Source organism: Typopeltis vanoorti, chromosome 2 (genome assembly GCF_054136105.1).
Source record: "Typopeltis vanoorti isolate ZY-2024b chromosome 2, IOZ_Tvanoo_1.0, whole genome shotgun sequence".
NCBI classification, from domain to species: domain Eukaryota; kingdom Metazoa; phylum Arthropoda; class Arachnida; order Uropygi; family Thelyphonidae; genus Typopeltis; species Typopeltis vanoorti.
In genome coordinates, this window is record NC_143550.1 from 174,926,059 (window position 1) to 174,938,750 (window position 12,692).

A 12,692-nucleotide genomic window follows, 5' to 3' on the forward strand; every position below is an offset into this window, starting at 1 on the left:
GACAACCTTGGAAACTTCAATGCTACCAAAACTCAGTCCTGTCTGATTTCTCGCAAGAAAGAGCTCACATGCCTCCCCCTTACCTTCAGCAATACTGTGATATCCAAGCATGATCAGATTTCTCTCCTTGGTTGGACTTGCATCTTAGATCTTTCCTGACACAACCACATTTCAACTATAGTTTCTGCAGCTGCCAAAAAACTTGGCGTACTTTTTTTGCACAAGACACTACTTCACACCTTCACAGCTGCTAATTCTCTACAAAGCCTAAATCTGCCTAGTCATGGAATATTGCTTCCATATTTGGGGTAGTGCACCAAAATCCTCTCTAAGATTGCTCGATTCTATCCAGAAGAGGGCAATCTGGCTAATTAACGTGCCCTCTCTCATAGATGTTCAGTTTCTGTCTTATGCCTCTTCTGCAGATACTTTCATGGACAGTAATTTGTTGAATTGGTCACTTATCATTCTCCCACTCTCCTCCAAAATCATTAAAACAAGAGCCACTAACCAACATACTTTTACAGTCCATCTTGAAACTCACTGAACCAACTTCACTGCCTCTTCTTTCATTCCATCTACTTCTGTTCTTTGGAACAGTCTTCCCCACTCTGCCTTCCTCAAAGATTACAACCCTCAGCTGTTCAAGCAAAATGTGAAGAGATTCCCCCTCTACTCTATTCTTCTACATGGCACTAATGTTCTATAGGTCGTGTGACCTTTCGTGTATGGATCAGATATTAAAAAAAAACTAAAAAATTCTTTTCCTTATATAAGCCTTTGATAAGATCACATCTTGACTAGTCTGCTCAGGTGTAGTCACCATGATTTAATGGAGATTAGGAAACAATTGAAAAGATCCACTTTAGGATAACTAAGATGATATCTGGCCTGTGGAATTGCATATGAGAACCAGCTGAGAGAATGGGGTCTTTAAAGTTTAATAGACAGAGGAGATATAATAAAAACATATAAGTTGGTAAGATATTACAGGAAATATAAAGGCAAGCTTTTACTGTTCATGGTAGGTTGTGGGATTAGAACTTGGGATCATCTTTGGAGATTAAGGGTGTTAATCTAGTTAGTTAAGTTGGTTAGTTAAGAATCACGATTTCTAGATTTTTTTTGCAGTGAGTATGTGTGTGGCTACCAGTTAGTGCATCTTCAGGGAATGTTTTTAAAGAATGCTATGATAGGTTCTTTGTGACCTGAAAGTGGTCCTCCCTGAATGAATCTCTGAATTCCTAGTGGACACTGAATAATAATAATAAAATTAGTTTAATCCTTTATCCAAGTGTGAGCAAACAAAGTTTGCGCCTGAAGTATCTTCAGGACTAGGGTAAGGTGATACAACAACCCAGGGCAACTCGTTGCAAAGGTGGAGAAAGCTACCAACACTCCTATCTCAGTATCTCCTCTAATGCAAAACACATCTCCATGCGGATATGTCTAATGTTATGCATTAAGGGAAGGGCCACTACCCAGACTAGTTTCGACCTTTATTGAGGTCTCTTCAGTGGGAGCCAGGCCCTAGTGGAGATATACCAGACAGAAGCATTAGCAGATCATCTCTACCTATAGGAGTTGCCAAATGGTGTGCCACCCTTTTTTAATAAATTACTCTGGATTTAGAGAAAGATGTTGAAAGTTTATTTTTCACTTGGTTAGAGTATAATAAAATTAGTTTAATCCTTTATCCAAGTGTGAGCAAACAAAGTTTGCGCCTGAAGTATCTTCAGGACTAGGGTAAGGTGATACAACAACCCAGGGCAACTCGTTGCAAAGGTGGAGAAAGCTACCAACACTCCTATCTCAGTATCTCCTCTAATGCAAAACACATCTCCATGCGGATATGTCTAATGTTATGCATTAAGGGAAGGGCCACTACCCACTATCCTATAGGTAGAGATGATCTGCTAATGCTTCTGCCTGGTATCTCCACTAGGGCCTGGCTCCCACTGAAGAGACCTCAATAAAGGTCGAAACTAGTCTGGGTAGTGGCCCTTCCCTTAATGCATAACATTAGACATATCCGCATGGAGATGTGTTTTGCATTAGAGGAGATACTGAGATAGGAGTGTTGGTAGCTTTCTCCACCTTTGCAACGAGTTGCCCTGGGTTGTTGTATCACCTTACCCTAGTCCTGAAGATACTTCAGGCGCAAACTTTGTTTGCTCACACTTGGATAAAGGATTAAACTAATTTTATTATACTGAATAATAATAAATATATAAATATCTGATGTCATTTTCTGAATTTTCTTTGAATGAAACTCCAGCAATGGAAAAAAGTACTTTCTTTAGTTTGAGTAATTGAATATCTGCATTATAATCTACAAGCAAAAGTGGAAATCATTTCTTGTGCATAAATGCGATACAAAAAAAAAAAAAAAAAAAAAAAAAAAAAAAAAAAAAAAACCGTTGTTTATTACTATGATGTTATTAGTTTCACTTTTTAGGTATGTATTAGTACTTTCTTGCCATTAAATTTTGGAATGGAAGACTGCTACTGAAAATGTAACAAATTTATTTATTTATTTTGTTTCCAAACCAAGTGGTACAACATTATTTACAACAAATTAGGATACATTACAAATGAGAACAGCTTAAATTTGGTAGGTGAATTATACAGGGAATAATAATTACATATGAAAAAAAGGAAACTATACATAATTTTTATACAATAAATATGGTCAGATGTTCCTCCAGTATCTTGCACAATCAACTGCTCTTTCTGTGCAGGATATAAGGACCTATTTTGTGCAGGGTGATGGAAGAAAGGGACAAGAAAGGAAGTGTTCCATGGACTGGGTTGTCCCACACTCACAATTATCTTGGCCAGTGAGCTAGCTACATTTAATGAGGTTTTGTGTGCTGTATCCTGTCGTTCGAAGTCTGTTGAGGCTTTTCCAAGTATTCTAGTCCAAGTGGGCACCATGTGGAAGATGTTCAGCTGTTGGAATACTAGTATTATTTTCAGGATATAGTGCAAGCCATTGTTGAAGTCTTGTCTCGGGGAGGTTTTTAGGTGGCTCAACAGTTGCTAGGAAGCTATGTCAGAATCTTAGTCTTTGGGGCACTGCGGTCTGACCGAATAGTTGGTGGCGTGAGCTGAGAATGCAGATCTTTGAATTGAAGAGGTGCAATATCAGCCAAAATATACAGGTCTTTTAGTGATGTTGGTTTAAGACATCCTGTAATTAAGCGGCAGCTTTCATTCAATGCTGGGTCACGTTTTTCAGCATGGCAGGATCTGGACCATACTGGGCAGGTATATTCAGCAGAAGAATAGCAAAGGGTCAAGGCAGATGATCTCAGTGTGCTAGGGTGTCTGCATCCAATTTGGAGGAGGTAAGCTTTCTTAGTATATTGTTTCTTGCATTCACTTTTGCCTTTGTTTTTTCTATGTGTGTTTTATATGAGAGGGTGTGATCGAGAGTCACCCCGAAGTAGATTGGGTTCCAGGAATGTTCTATATTAGAGCCTTCCCAAGAAATCTGTAGCTTCCTGTTGGCTTCCTTATTGTTAAGGTGGAAAAGGTCAGTCTCGGTTTTCAAGTGGTTTGGTTTTAATTGATTCCTGCTGTAATATGTGGTTAGACTATTTAAGACAAGTGATAAAGTAGTTTCAATGGACTTTAAATTTTTTGATTGAGTAGCTATAGCAAGGTCATCAGCATAGATAAAATTTCTAGTTCCTGGAAAGATGGGGAAATCATTGACGTAGATGTTGAAAAAATGTAACAAATGATATTCCACAACTTTGAGCTAGCTTATCTTTAGAGTACTAAATACACCCTGGAAATAGTGCTACTGTTAGAAAAATGATGCTGCTATTCTCTGTATTCATATTTCTTTAAAACTTATGAATTGTTTATTTCTGGAATTTTCAATTTAATATTTTTTGACTGGGGTTGACCACAAGTAACTGAAACTGTGGAAAGCAACAGATAAGAGGTACTACTGTATTTCCATAATGATGGAACCAAATGCAATCTTTATGCCTTACAACCCTGATTATGATAATCTGGCCATAATAAAGAATTCTTTTTTTAACTATAATTATATTTTCAGAGGTCTTTCAGGTATGTAAATGGTTAAAATAGTATTTCTGCAGTTTTGAGGGGTAGGGATGCAGAAGATAACATTTTATTAATATGATTACAGCCATTTGCTATGAAAGTATTGCATATTTCATTGAGCTCAGTAGTGAGGGCCTTTATCATCTGAATAGATAATTTTTGTTAATCACATTTTAAAAGTGATCAACCTAATCACTTTTAAAATGCTATATCATGAGGGATAATGGTGAAACTGTTGATGAATGAACTTACCTCAGTGTTTGTGCATGTTTCCTGTAAACTGTGAATGTTAAGGATTTGTTTGATTGTCTTGTGACCAAGTTTTCCAGGAAGAGCAGACTGTTTTTTTTTTTTTATTTTTTTTTATTTTCTGATATGAAGTGGATCCCAGGATGCTAGTTGTTTGCATAAGTGTTGAAAGTGTTAAAAATGGTTAATACATTGGGGCCATGTACTAATATGGAGAACACATCATCCATAGCATAGCATAGCCAGATGGTGAGTCCGTGTTGGACATTTTTAAAAGTATTGTTTCCAGATTTACTGTAAAGATTTAGTAAACTTAAGTAAACTACAGTAAACTTAAACACTCTCCTCTTTGCCAACAACCAAATAATAATTACAAATTCTGAAGATAACTTACAGAAAGCTATTTTAGATCTAAATGAGATATCCAAAGATTATGGTATGATAATATCAACAGAAAAATCAAAAACTATGGCCTTTAAAGGACAAGATCCAGCAAGAACTAAAATAGTAATAGATAACAAGATCTTAGAACAGTTGAATTCATTTAACTACCTAGGATGTATGATCACATATGAAAATGAAAAAGATATAAATGTAAATATTGCAAAATATTTAAAAATAACAGGTGTAATTAACTCTATATTTAAACCAAACCTATTTCAAAAATAAACCAGACATTAGCCCTACTAGTCTTATGTATGGAAGTGAAATCTGGACAATAAAACAAAAAGACAAACAAAGATTAACAACAGCAGAAATGAAGTTTATGAGAAAAACTGCAAAGTATACCCTATTTGATCACAAAAGAAATTATGAAAGAATTAAACCAAGAACCAGTAATAGAAAAAATTAAAAAATATAAACATAAATGGATGGAACACGTTCAAAGAATGAAAACAGAAAGATTACCAAAACAAGCCTTAAAGTACAAGCCATTAGGAAAAAGAAAACCAGGACGTCCTCTTAAACAATTCAACGATGACTTCTAAAGCCGTAACAGGCCATGCTAGGCCTAAATCCTTGATACGCATGATGATGATGATGATTATTTCCAGATGTCTCTGTGAAGAAGTTAGTGTGGATGGGTGAGAGTAGGGAACCCATGGCTGTATTTGTTCCTAAAATTTCCTTATCATAGAAAAATTTTTAATTTGTCTTTGACAGATTAGGAACAAATCTATTTCATAAACTGAAATTGAGTAAAGACATTGGGATGAAATTAGATTTGGATTAATTGTAATGTATTTAGGAGGGGTTATTAGTACATGAGTAGGAAACATTGAGGCTGACCATGTCAGTACTGTTGGATTGTGATGGAGTAGAATTTTATGAACTATCTTATCACAATCTAACATGCTTTTCCAAACAAAAAGGGGAGATAAATACAGCAAACTGCCTCTAAGTGTAAAATAAGTAATATGCATATGTAAATCAGGTGTGTTCTGTTATGAAAGGGTTAAATAAGTATATATTTTGTGCCATTCACGAATGTGGTTTATTTAATATTGAAAATGTAAAACATTAGCAGAGCATTATAAAATATGTATAAAAGAATTATAAAATGTAAACACAAATCCAACAGTTGGGGGGGGGGGGGGGGTCAAGTCCAAAGGTTACGGAGTCGTAACGCGAGGGAACAGCTCGCCCCCAAGTAAACAACGTGACATCAGCGTATGTGTGATAAGCGGGGAAGATGATGGACGGCATGCCGTAGTAACACGTGAGAGTTCGCTGGACAGCGAAAGGGAAATATAAGGGTCATGCGACCCTGTAACAAGGCCTTTTTCCCCTCGATCTCCTGTGTGTTCGTCATTCGTGGTGGTGTAGGGTGCGAGTGCCCTCGATGTCGGACAGATCCTAATAGGCAGCTACGGTCTTGGCGGCTGTATTCTCCGCGAAAAGAAGCAAGTCTGGCAGTCCACAGAAGGCCAGTTTCCTGTGAACCTATGAAGCACTAAAGAGCCGAAAAGGGAAGATAAGTAAACTTTGTTTGTGTTACACCATTTATGAATGAAAGATTTGTGTCACGTTAATATGTTATAGAAGAAGAACATTAATGATATAGGATAGGATTGTATTGTTATCATTAGAAGAATATTGATTTTAACCTTACTATCTGTCGTTGTGTTAAAGTTCGCCTTTATATTGAATGAAATTAAGGATATGTTTAGAGTAAAGAATTGGCATAATATAAAGAGATTGTGAAAGATATGAATGTTATCAATGTTATCTTGTGTAGTCTGACAGAGCTACGGAGTCTTAGATTGATTGTGATAATAGTACATGACTAATGCATTAGCGAAGGTTAATATAATTCATACTTTAGGAAGCTACTGTATATTATTTTATAAGTATAATAGTAGTGTTTGAATATTATATACCTTGTCTGGAACTCCCTTAAGATGGGATTTTAATTTATGTTATTAAGTGTATCTACTTTGGAGAATAATTAATAAACCTTGCTTTTGATTCTAACAGACTTTCTGTGATTTCTGGAATCCGATGCACCTCTTATAAAATATTAATGCGAACCTATGCGGGATATTAAAAGGGTATATTTTGGCCACGTCTGCAGAGTTTATTGGTTACATTAAGTACTGTCCTGAGATTACCTCTTGGTTATTAATATTAATAATCTAATAGCGCTAAGTGGCGCAACGAAACAAATAAATTTCTTGACGTTTTACGAGAGGTAAATCTCAGACACTCTGATACTCTGGTACTGCCTCGATCATGAGGAAATTCCATTGTTCCTCAGAGGTACCACATGCTACCTGATAGTGTATTACGGAGATAAAGCAACAAAGATTGAAAATAGTGTAAATAAGAAGAAGCGACACAGCAGTACCACTGAGCATAAGATTTTGTAACTAGTTTTAAAATAAGTTGAGCTTTTGACATCTTAGGGGATATTGCTAAATATGTGGTCTATAAAGATCAGTTAGGTTGTGGATTTCGGGTTACCCATATATTCCACGGGAATCTGCACTTATAAGGTTTGTTTGTCTCTGACTTCAACTGGTGAATAATTAAATTTTTAGAGTATGTGGACAGTTGTAATATGTGTATCAGTGAAATCAGAGTCCAACAAGTGGTAGATGGAATACTCTTTTAGTAAGGCGGTTAATTTATGAACATAATCAGTGAGTTCAGGATTACTTTAGTATATTCTTATCTGTTTTTATTCTATAGAGCATTTATGGCTAGGAATTTTTAGAAGTTTTGGAAGGTTTTAAAGAAGTGACTCTTAAATACCAGTTAGCCCTGGTATCAAAATTGGTGATATTAAAAAATCAGCCATTTACTTTATGCAGTTAATATACTTAAAAATAAATCTGGGGTGCTTAAGGGTCAAAGCTGTATAACTGAGAGGAGACCTCCACATAGCCTTTAAAGGAATGCGGAGAACCGACCAGGGCTTCTGACCTAATGTCCAATCCTCACCTTCTCGTGGTGCACCCTGTTGGGTATCTACTTTGATACTGAACGAACGAGGATGGGCTGGCAATTTGGGATTTAGCCGACCAAATTGTATTCTTATTGGTTAAACCAAAATAAAAAATGATGGTACAACATGACAAAATTTCATGCCGGCTGGGGCGTCGCCCGGTTAAACAAGGCCCCCGTTGTTTTTGCCAGGGAACCAGGGCGAACAGCAAAAAGTCAGCTACTGGAACAAATCTGAAAACAAACCCCAACTCAACATCACCAGAGTTAAAGATCGGTACTATCAACGTAAGAAGCCTGAATGGCAAAGAAATGGAACTAGCTGAGGAATTAGATAAGTACCAGATCGACATAATTGGGGTGACTGAAACAAAAAAGACCAAAACTGGTGAGATCTTTCTGAGCAATAAATACAAAATGTTATATTCAGGCGATGACAATCAAGGAAAAGAAGGAGTAGCCATAGTATTCAACACAAAATACGAGGCTAATCTTCTTGAATGGCAGTCAGTCTCCAGTAGAGTAATGTGGGCAAATATGAGAATGGGGAACTGGACAATGAGACTTATTTGTGCCTATGGTCCCACAGAAGGTTCTACTAAGGTAGAAGTGGAGGAATTTTTTGAGGCTTTAGAAAAAGCAACTGACACAATGAAAAAGGAAAAGTTGATCCTTGTTGGGGATCTAAATAGTAGAGTAGGAAATGATTGTGAGACATACAAAAATATTTTGGGAAAATTTGGAGAAAAGAGCAAAGCTAATAATAATGGCAAATATCTGTTGGATTTCTGCTCAGGACATGGACTGGTTATTACTAACACCATGTTCCAACATAAAAATGTGCACAAATTCACATGGAGAGAAGAGGCTAGGAATAAGAAAAGTCTCATTGACTATGTTATTGTTGATAGTGATGTTTTCTCCCTGGTGCAGGACACCAGAGTGTACAGAGGATTTGAAATTGGAAGTGATCACTATTTAGTCTTGAGCAGGATAAAATTGAATTTCATATTGAAAAGAGTAACATGTAAGAAAGTTTTAAAGCGAATAAAAGTTGAGCAGCTCTCAGATGTGAACTGTAGACTAAAATACAGAAATATTATTGAAAAGAAAATGAAAGAGTTCGAGAACAGGAATCAAACCTTGGAGATTCAGTGGCAAACTCTGAAGGAAACATTGATTGATTCTGCCAGAGAGGCATGTGGTGAGGTTGTGTGCAAGGATAAAAAAATCAGAACTCCCTGGTGGACACAGGAAGTTAAAGAGGCAGTGAAGGAAAAGAAGAAAGCTTATCAAAAGTTCCTGGCAAATAAGTCAGCTTTTACTCTTACAGAATACAGAGACAAATGTAAGAAAGCTAAACAGTGTGTAAAATTAGCTAAACAAAAGTCATGGGAGGACTTTGACAAGAATATAGAAAATAAATATCAAGAAGGTGGCAAAATATTCTGGAGGTTGTTGAAGAAGCTTAGGAATGGAGGAAAGAGTGCTGTAAAAGGAATTAGAGATGATAAAGGTGAAATGAAAACAGGAGAAAAAGATATCCTTGAAGTATGGAGTAATTACTTTGAAAAACTGCTAAATGAAACAAGCAGTGATGACAGCACAGTGATAAAAAACACTGACGAGGCATGCAGTCAGGAATACATATCCATACTTGAAGTAGAAAAAGCCATCAAAGGCTTGAAATGTGGAAAGGCAGCAGGAGTAGATGATATTCGACCAGAAATGCTGAAGTATGGTGGTATAAGAGTCTTACAGTGGCTGCACTGCATAGTTCAGAAAGCCTGGACAGAGGGACGAATTCCCGATGATTGGAGTAGAGCTCTCATAGTACCCATATATAAAAAGGGAAATAAAACTGAATGTGAGAATTACAGAGGTATTTCCCTACTGAGTGTTCCTGGCAAGATCTATGCAAGTATACTTGAGAAACGGTTGAGAAGAATTGTGGAAGAAAAGCTTGGTGAAGAACAAGCTGGATTCAGACCAAATAGAGGCTGTCAGGATCAGATCTTCACTTTACGACAAATAGTCGAGAAAGCATGGGAATATAACAAAGATCTGTATTTAAGTTTTGTCGATTTGGAAAAGGCATATGACAAGGTGCCAAGAGAGAAGCTATTCAATACGCTGCAGTTATATGGTGTCAATGGGGCATTATATCAAGCAATACTTAGTCTTTATTTGAGTTGTGAGTCAGCAGTTAGAATTGAAGGAAGTACAGGAAGATGGTTTAATGTTAAATCTGGTGTGAGACAAGGATGTACATTATCCCCTCTGTTATTCATTATCTATATGGATCACATTATGAAGGAATGTGGAATTAAACCTGATATCAAAATTGGAGATGTTAATGTCAGCTCTTTGCTTTATGCGGATGATGTTATACTTCTAAATAAATCCGCTACAAGTCTGCAAGATTCTCTGACTAAATTGAATAGCTCTTGTAATAGATATGGTATGAAGGTCAGCAATAAAAAGACAAAGACAATGAAAATAGGCAGAATCATTGAAAATGTCAACTGTGTTGTGAATGGAGAACCTGTGGAACAAGTAAAACATTTCAGCTACTTAGGCACAATTTTTACTGAAGATGGTAAACTAAATATAGAAATAGACAACAGAATCAGCAAAGCTGGTATCATGGGAAGTCAATTGAATAAATTCATTAAGAATAAGAAAGAAATTAGTTGGAACACTAAATTAGCTGTATTCAAGACAGTGTTCAAACCAATTTTAACTTATGGATCTGAGAGCTGGGTCAGAAGTAAAACACTTGACAAAAGACTAGAGACCGCAGATATGAGAGTCCTGAGAAAGATCAGAAGCGTGAACAGATGGCATCAATGGCAATATCATATTAAAAATGAGGATATTAGGAAAGAACTTGACATTGTCAGCATCCAGGAATGCGTTAGCAGAGCTAATCTCAGATGGTATGGTCACTTAAATAGAATGGGAGAGGAAAGATTAGCAAAACAAGTGTTCTCTGCCAGGTTGGCAGGAAAACGACCCAGAGGAAGACCAAGATATAGGTGGATTGATACGGTACAAAGTGCCTTAGACGATAGAAATATAAGATCTGATAATGTCGGAGTCTTGACAAGTAACAGAATGATTTGGAGGAAAATTGTAGATAGGAAGTTAGTAATGATGTAATTTTTTCATGTAGTACTGTCATATCCTGTACACCCCTTGAGGGTACATGGCAGGAATTTGATGATGATGATGATGATGAAAAATAAATCTAGTACAAGCCTTCAGAGCTTATTAATGAAATTTAATAACTCCTATAACAAATCTGGAACGAAAAATCAGCAATAAAAAAGGCGCTTTTTATTATTTCATTATTTCTAATACAGGTCAAGAATAATTATTTTCATTTTAAAAATGAATCTGAATGCATTCATTGCATTCAGATTATTTTGGAATTAATGGAATACAAAAGCACAGATTTATGAATAAAATTGATTATTAATTGAAGTAATTAAATTATTGGGATATTCAGATTTTTTTTTTTTTCCCCAGGATGTGCATCAAGCTCAACTGTTTGTTCAAGATTTCATACTGACTCAGTTAATAGGCAAGGAACTAAGTGATATTTGGGTTATTCCTAATCCAATTGCTGTACTCACTTCAATTGTACAGAGGCATAACAGAAGTCCACCCGAACCAAGGTAAGTGCATATTTTATTTATTTACGCATATTCTCTTCCCTTCCTTCTCTACATTTTTGCAATTTGTGTCGTGATTTAATTTACTTTTTTTTTTTAAATGTTGAGCCCATACATGAGAGGTTGGTTGATCAACCTATAGTACATTAGTATTGTATATGGGTAGTGGGTTGGGAAAGGAGGAACTTGTTTACATTTATTTAAAAGACTGTATATTGTATTCATTGGGAAACACAACAGGGGAAAGACCGTTCCGCAATAATTCCGATTTAATTTACTTTTTTTTTTTAAATGTTGAGCCCATACATGAGAGGTTGGTTGATCAACCTATAGTACATTAGTATTGTATATGGGTAGTGGGTTGGGAAAGGAGGAACTTGTTTACATTTATTTAAAAGACTGTATATTGTATTCATTGGGAAACACAACAGGGGAAAGACCGTTCCGCAATACAGCAGTTGCAGAGATGAAGGAGGAGGAAAAGAAACTTCTTCTATGGGTTTCAAGGTGCACTGTGAAGGGATATTGAGCAGCAGCTTCATGTATTCCAATCAGCTTAGTACTAAGTGGCAGAATTATTGATGCTATCTGAAATAACATCAGTAATCCATGGAAATATTTGTAGAATACACATATTGAGGAAACAAAACGTCTGTGCAAAAGTGGGGGAGCTAGTTGGTAAGAGATGGGTGATTAATAAGTCTAATTGCTCTCCTCTGTATTGAGTCAAGCATTTTGAGGGATCTTTTAGAGGCTCCACCCCATATCTGAGAGCAGCATTCAATAGCTGGGCAGATTTGTGAGTTGTATAAGGTTAACAGCTGTTCAGGGGTGTAATGTCTTGAGCGAAAGAGAAATCCTAGTTTTTTAACTGAGGATGCAATGATTGTGATGTGTTTATGCCAGGAGAGACTTGATGTCAGGGTAATTCCAAGAACAGAAATCACATGCTATCTGGAAATTTGGGTATTGTCAAAAATAATACTGGGAGAAAATATAGTTCTTTTTTATGAGAAATAAGAAAGAACTGGGTTTTATTAGCATTGAAATCGATGAGGTTATTTGAACCCAACTGTTTGATGGTTTGGAGATCAGAATTGAGGGAGGTGGTGGTGGTTGATGTTCTGTAGGTTGAGGTGAGTTGTGCAGGGTAAAGTTATCAAATGAAAGGGAATACTGCAGTGTGCTGTCATCTGCAAAACTGTGTATTGGGTTGGAGGTCAACTGAAGTAGGTCATT

At 36.4% G+C, this 12,692-nt stretch overlaps 1 protein-coding gene across 3 annotated transcripts in view; it reads left to right on the forward strand.

Moving 5' to 3' along the window:
* mRpL44 (mitochondrial ribosomal protein L44) overlaps positions 1-12,692 on the forward strand; it is a 132,865-nt gene that overhangs the window by 92,112 nt on the left and 28,061 nt on the right. For all 3 annotated transcript variants that reach the window (XM_090409664.1, XM_090409673.1, XM_090409682.1), the window contains exon 7: positions 11,308-11,456. In XM_090409664.1, coding sequence (XP_090265790.1) covers positions 11,308-11,456 — 149 coding nt within the window. The remainder of the gene's footprint in view (positions 1-11,307; positions 11,457-12,692) is intronic.